Source organism: Carcharodon carcharias, chromosome 9 (genome assembly GCF_017639515.1).
Source record: "Carcharodon carcharias isolate sCarCar2 chromosome 9, sCarCar2.pri, whole genome shotgun sequence".
Lineage (NCBI taxonomy): Eukaryota > Metazoa > Chordata > Chondrichthyes > Lamniformes > Lamnidae > Carcharodon > Carcharodon carcharias.
This window is the reverse complement of record NC_054475.1, coordinates 6,847,495-6,873,428: the sequence shown is the minus strand read 5'-3', so window position 1 is coordinate 6,873,428 and position 25,934 is coordinate 6,847,495. Positions and strand designations below refer to the sequence as shown.

Sequence of the window (25,934 nt, the reverse complement as noted above, 5' to 3'; positions counted from 1 at the left end):
ACCTCTCCCCCACTCGCCGACTGGAAAAAACCTGCCCACGTTGGGGGCCATGAAAGGTACACAAAATGGTGCCGTCCATCTTGTGGGGTGGGAAGGACTGGCAACAGAAGGTTCGAAAATGCCGGACTCCGCAAACGGGCGGAAAATGCCCACTAGGTACAGACCATTGAAGAACAACAGGACGACAGTGAAAACCCGCCACATTAGTGAGGGAAATGCATCCAGGCAGCCTTCAGGCGATCGACAGTTCAGAAATATCCAATGTTTTTCCCTGCCACTGCAATGGTCACAAAGGGCAGAATTTTGCCCTTGGTGGGCGGGCGGACCCCACCAGCTCGGCGGTGGGTGGACAGCCAACCCCTGCCGCCGAATCGGGGCCTGCCGCCATTTTGAGTTGAGCGGCCTGTCTGATGGGAAGCGCTATGAGCTTCCTGTGCGATGGGGTGGGGAGGGATTCCCCTACCGTCAAAGTGCGCTTTGAGGCAAAGTCCTCTCTCAGGGAGTTTACTGACCGGTAAGAAAAGTCAAAAAGTAGAGAAACATTAAAATTATTAACGTGTCCCCCTCCTGTGACAATGTCACACAAGATGGGACATGTTAATAAGAAATGCATAAATTTTATTAAATTTTTAAAAAAACGGACATGAAACCTCTTCCTGCCAGTTTACAACCTTCAATGGAATAACTCACATCAAAACCTCGCCTCACCACCCCGCCTCTAATCGCTTGGCTGAGCGGGTAACCCAAACTTTTAAGTCCAGGATGAAAAAGCTGGACGGGGCTTCCATCAGCAACCAGGTTGCCAAGGTCCCTGTTCACATACAACGCCACACACGACCACCAGTATTGCCCCTGCTGAATTACTAATGCAGAGACGTCTCTGCACCTGGTTAACTCTTATCAGGCTAAATTTAGGGGGGTGGGGTGGGGGGGGGTGGGTGTGGGGATAGAGAGAAGTCAAGGGGCCCAGAAGGGTAGACATGATGGCCATAACCATGAAAGAAAATTCACGGTGGGAGACACAGTTCTCATGAAGAACTTTGGAGATGGGCCCAATTGTCTATGAGCCGTGACAGGACCTCTCTCCTATAATGTATTGGTTAGCGGCCAAATAATTAGGCGGCACGTAGGTCATCTCCGAAGAAGAGAGACAGTTCCACAAGAAGGAGTGCCGTCATCATTTGCATTTGCACGCGGAAAGAATGTCACACAATTTGGAAGTACCAATGGGGCCTATTAGACCCGGGAGAGTCAAAGACACGAATTTGCCCACTTCCAACGAAGAGCCTGGTTGGCAGTTGACCCCTGAGGAGGGGGCTCTTGGAAAAACCAGCTGAGGCCATTGAACTACAACACTCGATACATCTGAGAAAGCCTCCTGAGAGACTTGACTTGTAAATAGTTATTCAGGTAAATAATTGGGATATTGTGAATCTTGTCAATTGTACTTTCAAGTAAAGGGGGAGGGATGTGGTAAAGTGCGGTGCTATGTACCTTTAAGAGGATGTAGTTAATTGACCATGTGACTGTATCGAGCAATTGCTGCACAGCATGGGCTACTTGGGTAACTGGGAAGTCTAGAGCTGGAGGTGATGGAAGAAGCATACATGGGCCAGACATTTTAGCTCAGTGGTCGGGCGCATGCCTGACCCAACTGAGCGTGAAATGATGCGTGATGACGTTGGCCAAGTGTGCTGATGTCACTGTGCAGTCACGCGATGTGCCCGCCGACAATTAAAAAGCCTATTGAGGCCATTAAGTTATCAATTGTCATTTATTTTTCACTACCTGTTCAACCTAATGGTGGGCGAAAAGGCCAAGCGGCCTTTGCATTTTTTGGCAACCTCATCCATGGGCGGGGTGGGGTTCCCAAAAGCAAATACAAATGAAATAAAAATGTAATTTTTAAATTAAAAACAATGTCCCTGCGCATGTGACAGAGTCACATGAAGGGACGTGTTTTATTACATTTTTAATTATTAACTTTTTCAGTGTCTTCTTCATCTCCCTGAGGCAGCTCCGTGCCTCAGGGAGATTATCCAACGCTCTTTTGCGCGCCTGTGCCGAAGTTTGCGCTAATCCTGCTCACACTCCTCCCCCCACCCGCACAGACAGTGCTCAGCGCCGCCGCTCACGTGTCATGCTGGGCGGGCTTTAATTGGCCCGCCAGTGTGAAATTGCAGTGCGCTGCCAATCGTGGGCTGTGGTCGGCTTTCCTACTGCCCCCGCCGATCCCGCATGCCAAGGACAAAATTGTGCCCACGGCATTAGTGCTCTGTTCTTAGTTCCAATAAACCACCAGTGTTTGATCAGTTAATCGGCCTGTCTGCCTATATTGTTTCGAGCACCAACTAATGTGTTAATTAAACACAGAGATAAAAACAAAAAAAACTGCGGATGCTGGAAATCCAAAACAAAAACAGAATTACCTGGAAAAACTCAGCTGGTCTGGCAGCATCGGCGGAGAAGAAAAGAGTTGATGTTTCGAGTCCTCATGACCCTTCGACAGAACTTGCGTTCGAGTCCAAGAAAGAGTTGAAATATAAGCTGGTTTAAGGTGTGTGTGTGGGGGGCGGAGAGATAGAGAGACAAAGAGGTGGAGGGGGGGGTGGGGGTGTGTGGTTGTAGGGACAAACAAGCAGTGATAGATCCTGGGTGGGTTCGAAACATGAGGGGTGGAATTTTAGTTGAAATCCACATGGGGTAAGTCGGAGACGGAGACAGTCACTGAGAAAGGAGATATGGCTGTGAAAGCGGGTTTTAGTAAACACCTTGTCAAACACTAGGAGGGAAATGGAAAGCAAAGAAGGTGAGCAAGACAACAGAGAGATACGGAAATCTTGTCGCAGAGAGGAACAGAACTTCTTCAAGGAGGTAGGCATTTCTTGAAGAGCAGTGGCAGTCAATTAAACACAGAGATAAAAACAAAAAAACTGCGGATGCTGGAAATCCAAAACAAAAACAGAATTACCTGGAAAAACTCAGCAGGTCTGGCAGCATCGGCGGAGAAGAAAAGAGTTGACGTTTCGAGTCCTCATGTTAATATCAAGGGCGCAGCTAGAGTTCACCGGACAAAGCGAACCTGATAACCAAAAACATTAAACACACAGTAGGGGAAATCGAACTGATCCATCCCAAGGGCTGTGGATGCTGGGTCAATTCAAATTTTCGCAGCTGACATCACAAGATATTGGGTAAGGATATCGAAAATGTGGATTGGTGTCTGGAAAAGGGCATTAAGCTACACATAAACCCAACCTTATCTAATTGAATGCTGCAACAGGCTCAAGGGGTTGATTGAACTAATGCTATGTTCCTATGTAACCCATCAATTATAGAACCCTTTCATCTTATAATCCAATTTTATCAAAGTGTCGATACAAGACAAGGAAGGGAGGAAATGGAAAAGGCAGAAAAAACAGCCCCAGGGATGATTGATTTTCAATACGTACACGAGGAGACTTAAAATTATGCAGACAGCTCTGAGAGGCTGAGACACAGACACAATGGTATCCTTGCTGGAAGCAGCAACTGGACTGTATAAAATATATTTAATAAAGTAGCCACAGCAATCTATTTCTGCCCATAACACCAGCTGCAGGGAAACATTAGATACCCATGAGAAAATGGTGCTACATCTATTCAAGAGGAGCACAACTGATAACATTTCCCAGCACACATGCAGTGGGTGAGGAGTGTGATCTCAACACAGCTCCAGTTCATCACAAGCTTTGCCTCAATGTGTTGCTGTTGTCAGAGTTTTGTTCAGAACAGACATGTAAAATAATGCATCGTTCTCAGTCTCAATTAATCTGATGATTTTTTTTTCCAGTCTCTCAATGGATCAGATCCTCACAGCTTGATCTAAGAGGGAAAGTGAAGATTCAGCTATTGCATCGACATTGATGGAACTTTTCATCCTGACCAAATATTCATTATTTATCCAGCTTTGAACATTTCTTTTAACAATGCTACACAATAGAATGGATTTTGCCATTAAATGATTTTGACCATTAAATTAGCGGAGGAATCAAAAAGCAAAACAATGGCTGCAAACTTCAAGTTGTATATTTAGATCTTGATAATAATTTATCTGTTTGCTGACTTAGTGTCTAGACAACTGGATTTCTTGTTTTAAGACAATCAGATTCTGTAAGAAAAAGGCAACTTGAATGATTCAATGGAAACCAGCGGCTCCAATAATATGTTCCACGTTTACATGGGATGGAACCTTTATAACAGTGGAATGGGAGACCTAATGGTATAAAAAATGAGCAGAAACAAGTCAAAAGAAAAAGCTATTATTAGGAAAAATGAGAAACAGACACTGACAAGGGGGGATAGAGAGAACAAATCTAACAGTAAATCAACAGATGAAACTAAAGGTTATAAAAAGCATAAAAGGATAAAACTAAAAGCTCTGTATCTGAATGCACGTATCATTCAAAACAAAACAGATGAACTGAGAGCGCACATAGAAATCAATAATTACAATTTGATAGCCATTATGGAGACATGGCTGTAGGAGGACATGGATTGGGATATGAATATTGAAGGTACAGGGTACTTAGGAAGGACAGGAAGCGAGGAAAAGGTGTAGCGGTGGCTCTGTTAGTGAATGATGGTATTAGTACAGTAGAGAGGGATGAACTAAGTTCAGGAGGCCAGGATGTGGAAACGGTTTGGACAGAGTTGAGAAATGGTAAACGCAAGAAGTCAATTGTGGGAGTTGTATACAGACCCCCTCACAGTTACCACATGGTAGGGCTGAGCATTAAGGAAGAGATAATTGGAGATTGTCAGAAAGGCATGGTGATAACGATGGGAGATTTTAATTTACATATAGACTGGAAAAGCCAGGTGAGCAAAGATAGCCTAGCTGAGGAGTAAATAGAATGTTTTCAAGATAGTTTCTTAGAACAGCATGTTCTGGAGTCAACCAGAGTGACTGGACCTGGTATTGTGGATTGAGGTGGGAGTAATTAATGCTCTCATCGTGAAGATGCCCCTAGGTAGCAGTGACCATAATATGATTGAATTTTACATTCAGTTTGAGGGAGAGAGGAGTGGGTCTGTGACTAAGTTTTTAAACTTAAATAAGGGCAATTATGAGGGCATGAAAACTGAGCTGGCTAAAGTGAATTGGCAAAATTGGTTAAGGGATAGGTCAATTGAGATGCAGTGGCTCATATTTAAGGGGATGTTTCAGAATGCACATTCCAACAAATAAAAAAAGTCCAAGTGACGGACACACCATCCATGGTTAATTTGAAAGGTTAAAGATAGTATCAAACTTAAAGAAAAAGCATATAATTCTGCAAAGACAGGTGGCAGGTCAGAAGATTGGACAGAATATAAGGAACAGAAAAGAATGACTAACAGAAAAGTGAGTGTTGATCCTATAGAAGGTGAGCCTGGTGCATTGATAATGGAAAACAAGGAGAAGGCACACGGTTGCCAAATTTGCTGACGACACAAAGATAGGTAGAAAGTAAGTTGTGAAGAGGACATAGGGAGGCTACAAAAAGATATAGATAGGTTTAGACAGTGGGCAAAGATCTGGAAAATGGAGTATAATGTGGGAAAATGTAAAATTGTCCATTTTGGCAGGAAGAATAAAAGAGAAGCATGTTATCTCAATAGTGAGAGATTGCAGAGCTCTGAGGTACAGGGGGATCTGGGTGTACCAGTGCATGAATCACAAAAGTTTATTCTGCAGGTACAGCAAGTAATTAGGAAATCTGATAGAATGTTATCATTTATTGTGAAGGGAATTGAATACAAAGTAGGGAGGTTCTGCTTCAGATGTGCAGGGCACTAGTGAGACCACATTTGGAGGATTCTGTACAGTATTGGTCACATTATTTAAGGAAGGATGTAAATGCTATGAAAGCAGTTCAGAGAAGGTTTACCAGGCTAATACCAGGAATGGGTGGATTGTCTAATGAGGAAAGGATGGACAGACTAGGCTTCTATCTGCTGGAGTTTGGAAGAGTAAGAGGCAACTTGATTAAAACATATAAGTTCCTAAGGGGTCTTGACGGGGTGGTTACCTCTTGGGGAGAATCTAGAACTAGAGGTCACTGTTTAAAAATGAGGCAGCCCCCATTTAAAATAGAGCTTAGGTGAAATTTTTTAACTCAAAGGATCATGTGCCTTTGGAACTCTCTTCCTGAAAAGGTGGTGGAAGCAGAGTCTTTGAATATTTTTAAGGCACAGGTGGATAGATTCTTGGTAAGTAAGGGGGCGATATGATATCGAGGGTAGGTGGGATGCAGATTTCAGGCTACTATCAGGTTAATTAAATGGCGGAGCAGCCTCGAGGGGCTGAATGGCCAACTCCTGCTCCTTGTTCATATGTAAGTCACCCAAAGGCCTGCACACAGCTAAATAACATTCACCAATACCATACAGCAACAGCAACTAAAACTGTTTACTTCTCATTGTGTTTGTAAGTTTCCAAAGCTGAGGATATCAATCTCTGCTCACATGTGGCTATTCATTCACCAATGCGCAATCCTGACAGCAATCAAAAGGAATATAATTGAAACAATGCCCTTGTGTGTAATACATGGGTGGAAGACATGCAAGTTTATATTTAGTTCCCTTGGCAGAAAAGCCTGAGAGGGTGAAAGCTTAATAAGCAGAAGAAATTGCCTTTAGCTGTGCACCATCCCAGACTAAGCCAAGCAAGGAAAAAGTGTTGTCCTCAGTATGAACGTGATCATAGGAGCGTGGTTTCAGAGGTCTGGCATTAAAGTAAGGAGCCCCCACTTGGCTGATTGCCATGCACTGACTTATTGCCCTTTGGGCTTGAGGGTTGTCTGTCTTCCCCCTTCAGGGTGGAGGTCCCAATTCCAGGAACTGACACCCAGTCAAATGGTTGACAGCCTTCTGGTCCCAGCAGCGCCAAAAGGATTGGTGGCCTCTGATGGGACTGCAGCGTGGCCCTGGCTGGGTGGCTATAGTGGGGTGGGGTGGGGTGTTGAGTGGGTAGCCTCAATGGACACAGGGGACTCAAAAAGAAGGATACAATCATTCTGACAATTCAGATTTTCACATTTAGCTATGCAGGCCCCACCAGTTGATCGCAATGATCACATTATTGAGAGAATAATTACTTTGTTAATAACTAGACATAAGCTTTTGTGATGAATTTAATGGGTATTTAATGGGCAAATGCAACAACTTTATCAAACTCACCGTGAGGTTAACAGCGAGCTGGGGGTTTCATGAAGCTAATGGTAGAGTGGCACAAATCAGTCAGTAACTTGTGGCAATTCATAATTCATCTGCACAAGTTGCTGACTGATTTTCACATTAAAAGAGGTGCGTGCTGTTCATACCCCATTATATTTTCAGTAAGTTCTAGCCCATTGTTATAGAGTTGATTTTCCAGGCAACTTTTCTGGGTAGAAACATTGAACTTTATAAGACAGCAGCAGCAGCTACATGTGTGTATCTAACTCTATAACTAAAGGAAAATTCCCTGTGCCGCAAACTGATTGGTTTACACAGATCATGTGATCTTACAACAAAGGATTATTCTTAAAGTTACAATCCTATGCTTATCAAAACTATAATCACTAAATTCCTCCCCCTTTAACTTTTCTGTACATTTTGTATTTACAAGGATGTTTATCTCATGACATTACAATATTTACACAGGTCATGAAACTATAAATTCAATCTTTCAAGTGGTTTCCTGATCCATGTGGAATGTCATAGTTCCATGACTTCCGATTCTTTGGCAGGAACAACGTTCTCTGGAACTGCATGAACATCAGGCACCTCATTAGGCACAGGCAGTTCAATGTCGTCCACTCTGACAGAAATATTGGGCATGACTATCCTTGATTGAACAACTTTTATAGGAAACACAGGTTCAACAATGGCTACAGGTGGAACATTATTTTGTGAAGTGTCTCCTGTCTTCTCAAATAAATCACATGCTTACAGGTGATCCGGCCCTCCCCTTCTACATAGCACCACAATGGTCTAGTCACAGAGCTTACTTTACCAGGTGACTACTTCAAGCCTCCACCGAAATTCCTGACATATATTGCTTCTCCAACAGTAAATTGTCGCTCACGCTATGCAAATCGTGAGTCGCTTTTTGGTTCCCTTGACTTTTCTCCACCTTCCCCTCCAAATTGGGAATTATCAGGCTTAGTCTTGTTCGAAGACCATGCCTCATCAATAACTCTGCAGCTGTTGCATCTGAGGTAGTGTGGGGGGTTGTCCTGTAGTGAAATAAGAGATGTGCAAGTTTAGTTTCCAACGATTCACCTGTTAACATTTTCATTCCCGCTTTAAAAGGTTGGAATGCCATTTCCGCCAATCTGTTAGGTGAAGATGGTATGGTGCAATCTTCACGTGGTTGATACCACTTAGGCTGACAAATCTTTGAAATTCATTTCTAGTAAATGCAGCACCATTGTCTGAGACTATTACATCTGGCAATCCATAGATAGAAAGGCATTGGTGTAATTTTTTTAAAGTAGTGCTTGACGTTGATGACTTAACCTCATATATGACTAACCACTTGGAATGAGCATCTAAAATCAGTAGAAGCAAGGTTCAAAGAAAAGGACCAATGTAATCTATGCGCAATCTCACCCAGGGCCTACCAGGCCATTCCCATGGGTGTAATGGGGTTGCCACCGGCAACTTCTGTAGCTGCTGACATAGCACATAATGCTTAACCATCTTCTCAATATCGCCATCCATTCCCGGCCACCAAAGATAACTCTGTGCGATCATCTTCATTCTTGAGATTCCTGGATAGTAAAGCCATTAAGAGCAGTTCCCTTCCTTGTGAAGGAACTACCACTCGCACACCCCATAATAGAATACCATCTTGACTGCTCATTTCATACCTGCGGTTGAAAAACGGCTTCGATTGATCAGGGCCTGGTTCCTGGGACCATCTATGTAACACTTGGTCTCTCACTCGAGGATTGGATCACAATTCGTCCAGTTTCCTATCTGCCTGGCACAGGCTAGTGAGGAATCCAAAAACATCATCACTAATACGAGCTGTTGGGGAATTGGGGCATGTTCGCTGCTCTCTTGCAAAGGAAGCCGATGTAGGGCATCGGCATTGGCTATATGAATCCCTGGCCTATGCACAAATGTTTATTCATATGCTGCTAAAATTGGGGCCCATCTTTGAATTCATGCAGGAGCTATGGGAGGGATAGCCTTTTCCTCACTAAACAGACCCAAGGGTGGTTTGTGGCCTGATACTATCGTGAAGTGTCATCCATGCACGTATTGTTGGAATTTTTTACACCAAAAATAATCGACAGACCATCCTTTTTGATCTGAGAATATCCTTTATCAAGTGTCCTGGGTACTTAGCTTCCCAGCCTCTTTACATCATCATCCACCATGTGAGGTAGTACTGCTGTCACTCCATAGGGGGGCGCATTGCAGGTTAGCACCAATTCCTTTGTTGGGTTGTAGTGCACTAACAAACTTGAAGAGTGCAAGAGCTGTTTGACTTTCATGAAGGCTTCTTCTTGGGGTGACTTCCAAACCCAACGCTGGTTTTTCTTTAGCAGTGAATGTAGAGGGTCTAGAACCATTGATAAATTTGGTAGAAACTGGTCATAATAATTTACCATCCCTAAAAATGATTTAAGTTCAGAGATGTTCTTAGGTGCAGGTGCCTCTCTGACAGTTTTAACGTTCTCTTCAACAAAGTGTAACACTTGGACATCCACCCAGTTGCGCAAATAAATTATTTCATTTGCCTGAAAAGTACAATTATCCTTCTTTAGGTGCGCTCCTGCTTCTAAAAATCACTTCAGGACTTCCTCTAGATTAGCCAAATATTCTGTCTCTGTCAATCCAGTTATTAGCACATTGCCCAGGGAGACCACAACTTGAGGTGGTCCTTGTGGCAAGCTCATCATCCTCTGAAAAATGGCAAGGCTGAAGAAACACCACAGGGTAGGCAAAATGGTGTACTGATGTAACCCTTTGTGAGCATTTATGGTCACAGTTTCTTTGGAGTAATCGTCCGGTTCCAGTTAATGTTAAGTGTGACCCATATCTAGCTTTGTATACCTTGTCCCTCCTGCTAGTTTAGCATAGAGGTCTTCAATTTTGGGAATAGGGTACCTGCCCTGTTTGGCTGCTTTGTTGACCGTTAGCTTATAGTCTTCATAGATCTGAGTGGTCTGACCCAGTTTCAGGGCAGGGACTATGGGTGCTGTCCACTCTGAGAATTGAACTGTTTTTTTGACGCCCAGCCTCTCTAGCTGGTTCAACTCAATGCCAACCTTCTCTCTCAGAGCATATTGCTTTCAAAAAGCGAGGAGTTGCTTCTGAATCCATGTAAACTTTGGCCTGTCGGCTTTTGCTTTTCCACAGTTCACCCTGAAGGACGCTGTCATATTTCTTTAGCAGCTCTGGCAGTCCTCCTGCTCACAAATGGAAGATTTAGGTCTAATTTAATTTCATCTCTTTCAACCAATCATGACATAGAAGGCCCCTCACCTTCTGCCAGTCACTGCTTGAGCAGGTCAGGCGTGTGCCCGCCCACTGAGGTAAAAATGTTGCCCTTAAAGCCTGGCTGCAAGAGCGCTGCTCCGGTTTCTTATTGATGACAATATAACACCATACTGGTGGGAGTGTAATTTTGGTCAGCTCATGGTGGGTGCCTCTGTGCTACGTGAGGACAGCACTGTGCAGCGGCTGTCAGGGTGGGCTGTACCCTGGAACTGAGACTAGCATTTTGAACAAGGTTGTGGGGGCTCGGGGGAGGGGTGGCAATGTGGTATGGTTGGGTTGGAAGCCCGGGTGGGGGGGAGGTATGACGGAGAAATGGGGGCAATAGGTAAGGTGGGTTTGGAAGAGGGGAGAAGGATGAAGGAGACATTGGAGGACTGGGCTATGGTATGGCTGAAAGAGTGGGGAAAGAGGCAGTGTAGGAGGTCTCCATGGCAGCAACCCCTGATGTTCATTAACAGGAAAGGTCCCACTCCATGAATGTTCAACTGGTCTGAAATCATCAGAAGCACATCATGCGCATTTGTGCCAGGTACCCTGGGCGTTCCTACGATTCATCCATGTTGAGTCACCTCCAGATGCCTCACATATTCGAAGGGGCTTAGCAACTACAGGGCTGGCAGTTTGGGGATAAGGGATGCCCCCTCAAATGATGGCTCATGGCGCCCATGTGTAACCTTCAGAGTGCCTCGGGGGAGAGATACAACACGGCACATAGCTCAACACAATCCATCATTGAGCAGAAACTTTTAGCGGACATTGAGATGTGTGCGTGGTTGCAAAGATCATCGTGGCTGCAGGTCTTGTGCTTTGGCATGACCAGTGAAGGCAGCCATCTCATTTGGAGAGGCAATTACAGCTAAGCCTTCAAGGCTGCTGGGCATGCCTAACTCCAGGCTGCCTTGTAAGGAGTAAAGCTTGCTAACGCATTTTGCAAACATTTCCAGGAAAGAGTTTGACCCATCTTCCTGACATAACACAAGGACAGAGCAACTATCGTGAGTCAGCTAAACATCACATGAATATGAGGTTCACAAAGGGAACTGATCATTGAGTGGGAGCATGGCTCACCCTTGCAATAAGAGGGCACATAGATACATACACACAACGCTTTCAAATGTGAGACCATGCTCATGAACAGCAAATGTATTTACAAAGGTGCAAAATATAGACAGTGATTGAAAACCCATGACCCAGGAGTAATGTCAAAGTTTGTTAATTTTTCTAAACCTACAGCTACGTCTGGCAGCAGCCGCAAAATCTGCAGCAGAGATGGAAGCGGCCTGCTGAATGCTACACCATGTTGTCCAAGATGACCTTGGCAGGTATCCTCTGGAAGTCCGAGGTCTGGAGGGCCATGGTGTGATAAGGATCTGCTGCTCAGGGGCATACGCACCCTCCTCTGCCTGACCAGCTGAAGTTCATGGGGTCACAAACAGAGGGAATTCAGAATGCAGGACACCCTTGGAGTGTCCTATTTGGTGGCCGGGCTGATGCTCATCCCCCCCCTGTGGGTGTCTGCGGGCTCCTCCTTGACTCCTTGAATGCAGTGATGATCTTCAGCGAGTGGATCATCATCCTCCTCCTCTGAGGTGAGCTGTGGGCTGAGGCTTATATTGGCTCTGCTGGCCTGTCTTGGTCTGCTGCTGCCTGTAGAGAGCAGATAGATTTAGTTCACATGCATGTCACTCACTTAGAATGTCAGGAAGTGATCCACTCATGGGGGGATCACCTGTACTGGGTTGCTGGGAGAAGCCGATCTCACCTTCCCCACAGGAGCGATCCCTGCCCTCCCCTGACAACTCAAATTTGGGGAGTTTAACTAATTTGGTCATCCCTCCTTCCCCCTGAGATCTCTCCCTTTTGTTGTGGGCGAGCTTGGTCTGCATGAAGACAAATGGTTGCAAGGTGATGAGATGAGATGGAGGAGCGGTTGGGGGGAAGCATGCATGCCTGCTGTGTGCCCTGAAACCTCCCCAGCAAGGGTTGAGGTTGGAGTTTGTGCAGCAGGACAGATGAGATGCTGGTGATGTTAAAGTGTCTGTGAGACAATCTGAGCTGGTGTCCCCCCGCCAAAACATCTAATATTGTGTGAGATCCCTGAGCAGTGTAACCGGTTGAGGTGCATGTCTTCATTGTGAGAGTGTGAGATTGGAGTGCGCTGAAGATTGACATACCCTGGCAGAACAGGTGAGATCCTTCATCCTCTTCCTGCACTGAATGACGTTTCTCGGGCTGACCTCCCTTGCGACTGCCTCCCAGGCTGACCACAATGAGCCTGGCAGGTTTCCTGGAGCGATCCCTCGGGTAGAGGACATCCCGGTGGTGGCAGAATCCACTGATTAGGGCCTCAAGGGAGTCATTGCTAAAACTTGGTACCGCCTTCTTTATGAGTGCAGCCATCTCGAGAGGTTTCCTGAACATAGCAGTGCTGGAGACAGTGAATGTGGGTGTTCAGGTGGTGTTTAAACATGGAGCCTGGACCAAGGTAATGGTGGGACAGACTAATCAGTTCCCGACCTGCCATCTGATTTGGAGAGCTACTTGCCCGTGCATAAATAATTAGCTTCCGAGCACAAAATCAGGCATGATTTCACGCCGCTCCGACCAGCAGGAAATGCACCCACCTGCCCTGGCACCGAGTTTCCAAAATGGATAACTCCAACTTGAGTGGCTCTCCTCCCAAATCAGCGTTTCCCTTTCAGCCATGAGATGGGTGTTATGATACACTAGGTGGTATCTGCCAAGCTGACCAAACCTACCAGGGAAACTTGGCCATGCTATCACAACAGCTTGCAATTTGTACTTATTACGAGAAGGTTTGTGAACTGATTTGGAAGTAATGAGTCTACTAACACCTTTAGAGATTGCAAAAATTAAATTAAAACATTTATTAACAAAAGAAAAGAAGAAAACACAAATACAAGATTACAGTTAAATGGTTACTTAATATTGTAACAACTCCCAAAATTCCTCATTAACCAGACTCCCAATGACACACCCCATTTAAGGCAACAGTCCAAAATAGACTTTAAATTTATAGGCAACCCAACAAGGTTACCACAAGCACCTACTCGACAGTGGAATTCCAAAGTCTTTTAACATAACTTTGGTTACTGGAACAACAGACTTCTGCAAAGTGGCTAGAAGTTTCACATGGCCCCCTTTCAGATGCCAGACGACTACCCTCCCATAGCCTCCCAATCCTTTTTTAAATATATTTCTTCCTCTTTAATCTCTAAATCCCATTGTTACCCCATGTCTTTGGAATTTACTTTTCCCGTTATATAAAGATATTTCATGTTGTCATTGTGGCCAGCACTTCAGGTAAAAATCAACGTTATAACCCACCTTATTTATCTTGTTAGATGTAAACATACTATGAAACCAAACAGCTCTCCACTTATTTCAAAATGCAAATTTCATTCACAATCTATCTGCTGATTCTTTACCCTAGCTCACTCATTCGCATTTCAAATGCCCTTTTTACACCTAACCCTTTTGATAATTTCAACCTTGCAGTCCATCCATGGCTAATTTAATTAAATCAGCCACACAGGTACAGAACCATCCATCCACACACAAACATAAGCCTACTTTACAACATCTCAGGATAATATTACGAAAAAATATGATAGTTTTGTGACACGTGGGAATTGCCTTCAGAGTGATGGGCGGAGTTACACAGCGCCAATGGTAGGGCATTGGCCAGCTTCTTGATGCTCTTGGTGTTTAATCAGAGTGCCATTCACCAGGCACCCTCACCAACAGCTACAACATTGGAAATACATAGCCCCATATCAGGGGGCTAAGCAGAGGTATCCTCATCTTGAAATTGAATCTCATCCCCAGTTACCCAATCACAATTTACTTTCGATTCTGTGAATTGAGTTCCTTATCTACCTGAAATCTGACTCATAACTTGCCTGTGAATCTGGTAAATGGGGCAGAGGGAGACCTTTAACCGTGTATCAAGGCGTTCGAATCTCCTCATCCTGATAGAATTGTTGCTCAGCACAAACAACGAGATTCACATTAGTCAAATAAAACAAGCACTTTAATACACCTCTATATTTTATTGTGGAAATAACTTAAATAAGGGGAAAAACAATCACGCTACAGGGGGCTCATTGAACTTTCATAGCAAGAGAGGTGGGCCTGTTCCAACTCACTTCATAATTCAGTATTAATAATGAGCTTGGGTCACCATTATCCATACAGTCTAAATTTTTAAAACTCCCATTTTCAGGAATTTATTTTGATGGAAATTAGTTTTGTTCTTTTGTTAAATATAACTGACAGAAGTTCAAATTCTTAGGGGTCATATTTCATCAACTGCCTTAATGTGGTTTCATGACCTGGCTTCCTGCTATCTTCTTCCTCATTTAAATTCCTTGTATCATTTATATTAGACACTTATTTCGATGTGAGAAAGTGAGGATAGTGTCTCTGTATCTAAGACAGAAACTCTGTGTTTGAGTCCCACTTCTATTCTCAATGGGAATGGAAGGCGTAGGCCCAACAGGTAGATTATCAACCTAAAAATCTTCCAACAGACCTAAGGCAGGCGGTAAGAGGCGGACAGACTCCTGGTCAGTCATGCTTGATGTGGAATGGTGTCTCTCATGCTGTAGTCTTGGGCTTCAGGCTTGTGACCTGTTCCAGGAATAACACACTAGTGCAAAGAGACGTAGGCATGTGCTGTGTCTGCCTCATGTGTCTAGAAGTGGTAATTCTTCTAAGTTTAAAGGAACAAAATGCACAGCAAAAATAAATGAAGAATATTTGTGAAGTATTGTAATATCTTGTGAATATACTATCACACTGTGGAAATACTTACCAAATAAGCAAAAACAATTTACTAATTATGAATGAAAAACAAAGGACAATTTATTTGTTAAGAGGTGACAAAAGCAACATTTTTGACAGGAAAGCCCATTTTAACTGGTTATTTTAAAAAATATAACCTGATGTCCAATATACACTGAAGACCTCAGTACTGGTAACACTACACACAGAACATGTCTCGAGTTCACAATTGTTTCAGTTGTTTGTAAAGTACAGTTGATGAAATATTGTTTTATGAGGCTCTCTCAGTGACACCGTTCCTCACTGGCAGCCGGTTGGTCTACATTACTCTTCCCATAAATAGCCTTTTCATTTTCATTCTTTAACTTCTATTTTCTAACAAGGAATGTTAAACTCCCAGTCCCATCTACTCTAAGCCATTACTCTGTTAATTCTATTACATCAACGTCCACATAATGTTTTGTCCCTCTAGCTTATCAACATGACACAGAATACTTTATGCACTTATTGACATGCAACTAAAGCGTGTTTCTGCCTGTTTGGAAATCTTCCTCTATTCAATCCTTCCTCTATCTGATTTGATCTGTTTTCCATTCCCTTCTCACCTTTAATCTTTCTGATATCTTTTTTCCTTTTAAGCTCTTCTCACTTGTCCTTTAATTACTTTTAATCTCTATCCATCTTTTTACTGCAAACTCTTTCCCCACAGCATGAGTTCCTCTCAAGATCATTGGTCTAATAACTGTTCAAGTCAAGTCCATCTATTCCTCCAAAGGCTGCTCCTCTTCCATACCCAGGTTCAATGTGTCAGGAATCTAAACACTTTACTCATACATCACCTCTGCAGCAAAATAATTAATTTTGCTTTCTTACTATTCTTAGTCTGACAACCATCTGACACTGGGGATAACCCAATGTTTACTAAGCTCAATGTCCTGCTCATTGATCTATCTCCAAGTTCCTGAATCTCCTTTGCTGAACCTCAATTTTTTTCCTTTCTATGTTCTTTGTTGTATGAACCATGTTCCCTTCCCTCTCCTAACCCTCCTGCAGTACAGGTTGTAGCCAACTCAGTTGAGAAGGTGGAAATTCTTTTGACTGTTCTTTTTGTGCTGAATGACAGGAGACATACCTAAAACAAAGGAAGATGGTTGTGTATGTTGGAGGTCAGTCAACTCAGCTCCAGGACATCACTGCAGGAGTCCATCAGGGTAGTGTCCTCGGCCCAAGCATCTCCAGCTGCTTCATCAATGACCTTCCTTTCATCATAAGGTCAGAAGTGGGGATGCTCGCTGATGATTGTACAATGTTCAGCACCATTCGTGACTCCTCAGACACTAAAGCAGTCCATGTTCAAATGCGGCAAGACCTGGACAATATCCAGGCTTGGGCTGACAAGTGGCAAGTAACATTCACGCCACACAAGTGTCAGGCAATGACCACCTCCAACAAGCGAGAATCCAACCATCGCCCCTTGATGTTCAATGGCTTTACCATCACTGAATCCCCCATTATCAACATCCTGGGGGTTACCATTGACCAGAAACTGAACTGGACTGGCCATATAAATACTGTAGCTACCAGAGCAAGTCAGAAGCTAGGAATCATGCGACGAGTAACTCACCTCCTGACTCCCCAAAGCCTGTCGAACATCTACAAGGCACAAGTCAGGAGTGTGATGGAATACTCCCCACTTGCCTGGATGAGTTCAGCTCCCACAACACTCAAAAAGCTGGACACCATCCAGGGCAAAGCAGCCCACTTGATTGATGCCACATTCACAAACATTCACTCCCTCTATCACTGATGCACAGTAGCAGTACTGTGTACCATCGACAAGATGCACTGCAGGAATTCACCAAGGCTCCAGCGACAGCACCTTCCAAACCCAAGACCAATACCATCTAGAAGGACAAGGACAGCAGATAGATGGGAACACCACCACCTGGAAATTCCCCTCCAAGTCACTCACCATCCTGACTTGGAAATATATCGCCGTTCCTTCTCTGTTGCTGGGTCAAAATCCTGGAACTCCCTAACAGTACTGTGGGTGTACCTACAACACATGGACTGCAGTAGTTCAAGAAGGCAGCTCACCACACCTTCTCAAGGGCAACTAGAGATGGGCAATAAATGCTGGCCCAGCCAGCGAAGCCCACATCCCATGAAGGAATTAACAAAAATTGTAAAAGAATCACAATTATATTGCTGCTGTTGAAAAAAAGATTTGCATTTATATAGCATCACTATTGCAATATAGAAAAATCAGCAATATCTAAAACATAAAACAGAACCACTGATGACCAGATAATCTGATCTCTCAGTCATTGTTGATTGAAGGATAAATATGGGTGAGTACACTGTCGAGGATTCACCTGCTCCTCTTCAAAATGCCACCATGGGAGATTTACACTTGCCTAAAAAAGCAGATAGTGCCTTCATTGGTGTCTGTCCAACCACCACGTAGTGAGAAACCACTCACCACCCCATTCATTCCAACTTTCCCCCTGACATCCCCACGAAGTCTGTAACAGCTCCCACAACACCAGGCCTCCAATTTTCCAAGCATCGATCACACCTCCTCCGACCTCCCCAGGTTTCTCATTCCCCCCGGCCTCTCATGGCCCAGCCCAACAACTCCAATTCCCCTGAGTTCTTCAGACCTACCCCAGGAGCCTAATCACCTCCTCAGGTATCCAATTCTAAGCCTGCAACCATCCTCCTATCACATACACCCTCCCCGAGGCCTGGAAACCTCACTGTCTGAGGTCCCCAGCCCACCCAATATCTCAACACACCCTCCTGGCAGGGTCCATCCCCCACCTCCTTGGGTCAGTGCAAAGACCAAGCACCTCCTGTGACCCCCTCCACAATGCTCCCCCAACTGACTGCAAAGCAGGCCTGTCAGTCAGGCTGGTTTCCGAGAGGAGGACCTTTCTATGATGTCACAGACACACTGGGGTTAAACCCCACAGTATGAGGCAGAACCCCAATTTCCAGGTTCCCCACACTCTCCCAGCCCCTGCCAGTGGGTCAAGAAAATACCTAAAATATCTCACAAGTAAATCATTGCCTGTGAAATGTTTTGGGACACCCTGAGGTAAGTGTCTATATTAACAATTACTTTCATCACAACTAAATGGAATTTAACTCATTAAAAGCTATCTGTTTGAATTAAGCAGTTATTTCCTGTTCAATATCTGAAATGTTGTCTCCTCAGTTTCAGGTGCATTGTGGGCAAAAGAGAGAGTAACAGGAGTTGTGGGAAGAGCGATCACAATAGAATGTCACTATGATGCAACGGACCAGCCAAACAGGAAATATTGGTGTCACAACTGGAATCGCCAGTGTTATGTTTTTGTAATGACAAGCTGGCAAAATCCAAGAATGTTGATCACAGATAACAAGTCACAAGGAATATTTGTTGTTACTATGAAGGAACTTCACTCAGAAAATGCCGGATCGTACAGCTGCGGTATTCAACAGCCTGGCAATGATCTCGTGTTTGCCGTAGAGCTACAAGTATCTTATGGTGCATTTCTCAGCGATTTTCTTTATTATTCTCAACTGAAATGTCTGATCAATGTTTTATCTGGGAGGAAACATGACAGCTCCGATATCCCGAGGCTCCTCAGCAATGCAGAGTCTTGCAGGTAAAGGGCAGAGGTCGGGAAATCCGACTCATGTTACCCAAACCCAATTCGTCACCTGTCCAAATTTCTGACCAAGAATTTCAACTATTAAGGATTGTGTCAGGTATCACATGGGATCTTCAGAGCACTTCCCTGCCTCTGAACTTTTTTAAAATTCATTCATGGGGTGTGGGTGTCACTGGCTAGGCCAGCATTTATTGTCCATCCCTAATTGCCCTTGAGAAGGCAGTGGTGAGAATTAAATATCAAACTGTCAGGTGTTTACATTCAGACTAAACTAAACGTCAGGCAATAACAAAAGCAGTGAACAGCAAGTTGTTACTGATGGTGTAAACTCTTTGAAAATTATAAAAATAGAATCAATCTACAGAGCTGAACAGGTTTCATAGTCTCCCTGATAGGATGGGTGTGACACACAGAGTCAACAAGATACTTGGGTTAGCCTAACAGCGTTCAACTTTACAAGTGAACTAAAGTGAAATTGTAAAGGTGTTTTGATTGGAAAAGAAGCGCTCTTTTTTAACTGTTGAGACAATTGCCCATAACTTCCAAGCTTCCAGGTGTCGTAATGGAGGGTCACTTCCACTAATAAATGGAAGTTTCACTTTATCACTGAAGATTTTTGTAACACAATATAGAATGTCCAGATAATCCGTTTAAGCCAGAACACTGGGTGAACTCCTCTACTCTTTCTTCAAATAGTGTCAAGGTAGCATTTTGCACCTAAACAAACATATGGGACTCTCAGATAATGATTCATCTGACAATAGAACACAATCTCTGTACGGTGTTGAAGTGTCAGCTGAGGTAATGTGTTGTAGTCTCTGGCCAAACAAGTACAATCCGGGTGACAGAAATCCATGTGGCAAGTGTTTTATTTCTAATTGATGCCCCTGGAGTAACTTATCATCTTCAGAACAAACGCAGTGACGCTGTGGATTGGATAACCTGCCCGTTCTGGAATGTAAATTGTGGGAATGGGATGAGGAACTTACATAAGAGCATTGACAGACTAAGTGAATGGACAAATCTATGGCAGACAGAGTTCAGTGTGAGGGAGTGTGAGTTCATCAACTTTGGATCTGAGAAAGACAAATCAGAATTATTTCTTGGTTGTGAGAGACGAGAAGATATGGAGGAATATTGAGGTTTGTGTGTCCACACATCATTAAACTCTAGTGTACAGGCACAGAAAGTAATCAAAAAGGCTAATGGAATGTCGGCCTTTATTTTAAAATTGGAATTCAAAAGTGAAGAAGTTGTCCAGAGCCTTGGTCAGAGCCCCTCTGGGATTCAGCTGTCAGCTTTGGGTATCGAACCACAGGAAAGATATATTGGCCTTGGAACAGGAGCAGTGTCTCTTATTCCTCATCATGGGATGTGGACATCACTGGCAAGGCCAGCTTTTGCTGCCCATCCCTCATCTCCGCAGCTGAGTGACTTGCTAGGCCATTTCAAAAGGCAGTTAGGAATCAAACTCATCGCTGTGGGCCTGCAGTCACATGTAGGTGAGGACAAGTGATTTCCTTCCCTAAAGGACATTAGTGAACCAGATGGGCTTTTATGACAATTTATGATAGGTTTATGGTCCCCATTAATTTGGTTTTCAATTCTAGATTCATTAATCAGTTGAATATTATTAATTAATTACATTTATATTCCGCCAGGTGCCATGGTAGAATTTGAGCCAATGATCCCAGCAAATTATCGTGAGCCTCTGGATCATGAATGACATTACCAGTACTTCCAATATCAATGCTCCAGAATGATACAGATGTAAAGGATTAGATTACGAAGCGAGATTGCACAAATTGGCTTGTATTCCCTTAAAATTTGAGGTTGAGGCGTGAGCTGATTGGGCTGTTAACATTTTTAAAGCATTCAATGTAGTAGGTACAGAGAAACTGTTTGCTCATTGTGGAACTGAGCACAAGGGGGCATCATCTAAAAATGAGAGCTAATGTGTATCAGAGTGAAATTAGGAAGCATTTCATCACACACATAGCAGTGAAACTCTGGAGCTGATCCATCTTAAAGGCTGTGGATGCTGGGTCATTTCAAATTTTCACAGCTCAGATCACAAGGTATTGAAGGATATGGTTTGGTGAGTCGTAAAAGGAGTTAAGTTATAGATAAACCCAATCTTATCCAACTGAATGGTGCAACAGGCTCAAAGCGTTGAATTAGCTTTCCCTGTGGCTATGTGCCTATGTAACCCATCCATTACAGAACTCTTCCATGTTTTAATCCAATCTTACAAAACAGTCAAGACAACAAATGGAAGTGAGAAAATGGGGAAGGCTGAAAAAACAGCCCCAGGGATGATTGTTTTTCCACATGAACATGAGGAGACTTAAAATTATGCAGACTGCACCGAGAGGCTGAGACACAGACACAATGGTATCCTTGCTGGAAGCAGCAATTGGACTGTATAAAATATATTTAATAAAGTAGCCACAGCAATCTATTTCTGCCCATAACACCAGCTGCAGAGGAGCATTAGTTACCCATGAGAAAATGGTGTTACATCTCTTCAAGAGGGGCACAACTGATAACTTTTCCCAGCACACATGCAATGGGCGAGGAGTGTGATCTCAACGCAGCTCCAGTTCATCACAAGCTTCGCCTCAATTTGTTGGCATAGCCAGAATTCTGATCAGAACAGACATGTAAAATAATGCATCGTTCTCAGTCTCAAGTAATCTGATGATTTTCTGTTCCAGACACTCAACGAATCAGATCCTCACAGCTTGACCTAAGAGGGAAAATGAAGATTCCGGGGTTACGTTTACATTGATGGAACTTTTCATCCTGATCAAATATTCATTATTCATCCAGTTTGGAACATTTATTTTAACATTTCTACATAAAAAACTGGATTTTGTCATTAAATGATTTTGACTATTAAATTAGCGGAGGAATCAAAAAGCAAAACAATGGCGGCAAACTTCAAACTGTTTATCTAGATATTGATAATAATTTATCTGTTTGCTGACTTAGTGTCTAGACAACTGGATTTCTTGTTTTAAGATGATCAAATTCTGTAAGAAAATGGCAACTTGAATGATTCAATGTAAACCAGTGGCTCCAATAATATGTTCCACGTTTACATGGGATGGAACCTTTATAACAGTGGAATGGGAGACCTAATGGTATAAAAAAATGTACTTTTCTTTACTTTTGCAATCTGATGTGATCTTAATGTTATGATGTTATGATTTTTATTCTTATTTTAGCAAATACAATCTACACTTGTGAGGAATTCCCTGTTTCCTAATGACCACAAGCGCAGTTTCAAGCACAAAGCCTGATTCCCTGTTTGACCACCTCCTCTCTTGCCCCCTCCATTGTCTCTGTGCTGTCAGACTGCTTGTCCAGCTGTTTGTCCAACAGCCAGTCCTGGGTCACCCAAAATTACAGCTACACATTGCGAAGACTGAAGCCATTTGCCCCCATTACAAACACATTTCCTTGTAGCCACTGACTCTATCCATCTCCATGTCCAATAGAGCTCTCATCCATGCTGTTCTACCTCCACATTCGACTACTCCAATACCATCCTAGTTGGCATTGCATCTTCCAACCTAAATCAACTTAAGCTCATCAAAATCATTGTTGCCAGTTTTACTATGTTAAAGGCTCTGTATCGCTGCAAGTTATTGTTCTTCTCCTCGACCCTATTCAAAAGGAAAAAATGGGTTAGACCAGGTCATGAGCAGCTCAAGATCAAACTGGCTTGAACTGGCTGGAACTGATTTTTAACTGGTGTCAGCTGGATTTTGCTGGACTGGGGTGCAATTAACTGGTAATTCTACTGGACTCATCAGAAATCCAGTAGGGAGTCCCAGTTGCTGTATAGGCACCAGGACTCTTCAGCTGGAACCATGGCACCTGTTGTCACATGTTGTCAGAGAGGGACCAATGCAAGTACTGGGGTATAAACTCTTGTTCTGTGGGTAGTGGGGTCTCAGAAGTTTTCAGTATCAGGCTGGGTACTGAAGCCTAAGCACTCAGTTAGTGGGTAATGGGGTCTGAGAGGTTCAGGGGTCAATTAGACCTCTCCCCCTCAGTCTCTCATTGGGTGTGTCAGCACAGGTTCCCCTCCTTCAGTCTATGACTGATTCCTAGCCTCAGACTATTAGCGATAGCACACAGTGTCACTGGGGTTTATACAGGGGTTCATGCCATGGTGTGTCTCTGTGTGGGGTTGGTGTTCTGGAGTTCATGCCCTGATGTCTCTTACTGTGGAGTTGATGTTCTGACATTCCTCTCTATTGTTTGCATCAAGGACCCCCACCCAGGTCCTTTCCCCCGCTGAAGGGTCCAGGGGCAGGGCCAGAGCAGGCAGTGATGTAGGAGTCAGGTGTAGCAGCCCAGTGGTCAAGCAGGTTGCAAGTTTTAAATTGTGGAAGAAATCACCTTATGCCGAGACCTGAAAGCTCACCCTGAGAGATAAAATCTTTTGCAGATTACGTAAACTGTTTGGGACTCGTGGGCGAGGATTGAGAGAATGGGAAAGTGGGGAGAGAGTGAGAAGGGGGACAGTGCGAGAGAGTGGGATGGGGGAGAGAGAGAGAGAAAGTGGGAAAGAGGGGGAGAGTCAGAGAGAATGGGAGAGGTGATGAGAGAGAGTGGAAGAGAGCGAGAGAAAGAGAGACCAAGAGGGAAATGTGGGAGAGTGATAGAGGGCGGGAAACTGGAGACAGAGAGAGAGAGACAGTGGGAAAGGGGGAGAGAGTGGGAACATTGTGGGCAGAGAACGAGAGAGTGGGAAAGGGTCAGGGTGGGAAGGCCAGACAGGGGGATCAGGTCAGGGACACAGATCCATGCAAGTACATTCCTGGCAGGCCTGAGGGGGAGGGGATGTGTCCAGCCTGGTATGAGGATTGGGTGGTCCTGACTCCCTCCAGGGGAAGGGTCTGTAGAAGAGAATTGAAAGTGAGAGGGGGGTGAGCTGCAGACCGCTCCGTTGGTCTCACCAGCACTTTCACCCCACTCCTCCAGTTTTATGGCAGAGTCAGCAACAGCCTCAGAGAAGGCAGCAACTGAGGAGGACACGGCAATAGGTGAAGTGGTGGCACAGAAATGGAGGTGGAGGCTGCAGGTCTGGCAATATGGCAGAGGAGGAGTTGGCAAAGGCATTGGAGTTGGCTGAGGAAGAGGCAAGAGTGGAGGAGTCTGAGGTGGAGGCAGTAGCTGAGGAGGCTGAGGTGGAGGCAGTAGCTGAGGAGGCTGAGGTGGAGGCAGTAGCTCAGGAGGCTGAGGTGGAGGCAGTGACTGAGGAGGTTGAGGTGGAGGCAGTAGCTGAGGAGGTTGAGGTGGAGGCAGTGACTGAGGAGGTTGAGGTGGAGGCAGTGACTGAGGAGGTTGAGGTGGAGGTGGTGACTGAGGAGGTTGAGGTGGAGGTGGTGACTGAGGAGGTTGAGGTGGAGGCAGTGACTGAGGAGGTTGAGGTGGAGGCAGTGACTGAGGAGGTTGGGGTGGAGGTGGTTGCAGAGGAGGCTGAGGTGGAGGTGGTGACTGAGGAGGTTGAGGTGGAGGTGGTGACTGAGGAGGTTGAGGTGGAGGCAGTGACTGAGGAGGTTGAGGTGGAGGCAGTGACTGAGGATGTTGAGGTGGAGGCAGTGACTGAGGAGGCTGAGGTGGAGGTGGTTGCCGAGGCGATGGAGGTAGTGAATGTGGGGGTGGAGGAGGAGACATCAGCAGCGACAGCAGCAGAGACAGTGACTGAAGCTGAGGAGGAGGAGGCAGCGGCTGTGACAGTGACAGAGGAAGAAGCAGCGAAGGCGGCAGCAGCAAAGGCTGAGGCCACAGTGAGGGAGGCTGTGGAGAGGGAGGTGGAGGTGGGGCAGAGGCAGCGAGGAGACGGTATGAGACCAGGAGCAGCAACAAAACCTGCCTTGTGGTTTGTGAGGCTCAGGGCAACGGCGTCTGTGAGTTGATATCTTCCATGTGCCATGTGTGTGTCTCTGAGTCAGCGCACCGGACCACACTGCTTCTGCCCGATTAGGGCACTTCAGTGGAGTCCGACACCAGTCCAGTGCCACCCAGCTCTCATTCCCGAGGACAGGTGTTGGAACCTGCCCAGTGCCAGGATGAGCTGCTTGGTAAGATCGGGAGGTGGGAAGTAGAGAAGGCAGCCGACCAGGAAAAGGTGGAGGATATCTCCAGGATTAATGACTGTCTCCAAGAAGAAACTCTTGTAGCCTTCAGCCAGGGTATATATATGTTTATATAGCTGCAATTTAAAGTTACCTGTCACATCCCTTTTAACACTTTCTAATGCAGCATCGCTCTGATCAGAATCAGATTTATTGGGGTTGTGCAAATGTCTCCCCAGCCTCTGATATAACAATAAAAAGCTGCTTTTTCCTTTCCAGTTGCAGTAAGAGTACTGTCCCAGCCTCTCAATGTGACAGGGCAGCCCAGGACTATGTCTCTCAGTGCAACACCCAGGAACACGCTCAGTGTAGCCCCGACATTGACTATTCCAGTTGGGGAGGAGAAAGCGTGCATGTGGAGTAACTGTACAATTGGGAAGATATTGATTCTCATAACATTTCCATGGCTTTAACTCAACCTTTTATTCTGAAGGTTTTGTCAGTAGTCAATTACAAGCAGCGTAGACAATGTCCGTGTTTTAATTGTGTCTGGCTGTCCTCGTTTTTCACAATAAAAGTTACCAGGCTTTTACTCAATCTTTTATTCTGAGTGTTTTTTCTGAGTTTATGGAGATGTAACCTCATATTCTGCTGAAACTCAGTTTAATTCAGAGCACCTTCATACACATTATTCTTCATCTGCAGAGGGCACTAGTGAGACCACATTTGGAGGACTATACAATATTGGTCACATTATTTAAGGAAGGATGTAAATGCATTGGAAGCAGTTCAGAGAAGGTTTACCAGGCTAATACCAGGAATGGGTGGATTGTCTAATGAGGAAAGGTTGGAC

General features: G+C 44.6%; 1 protein-coding gene across 1 annotated transcript in view; it reads left to right on the top strand.

Moving 5' to 3' along the window:
- Positions 1–25,934, top strand: part of LOC121282010 — a 67,366-nt gene that overhangs the window by 24,899 nt on the left and 16,533 nt on the right. The window contains exons 5-7 of the mRNA XM_041195324.1: positions 18,548–18,980; positions 23,985–24,084; positions 24,991–25,134. Coding sequence (XP_041051258.1) covers positions 18,548–18,980; positions 23,985–24,084; positions 24,991–25,134 — 677 coding nt within the window. The remainder of the gene's footprint in view (positions 1–18,547; positions 18,981–23,984; positions 24,085–24,990; positions 25,135–25,934) is intronic.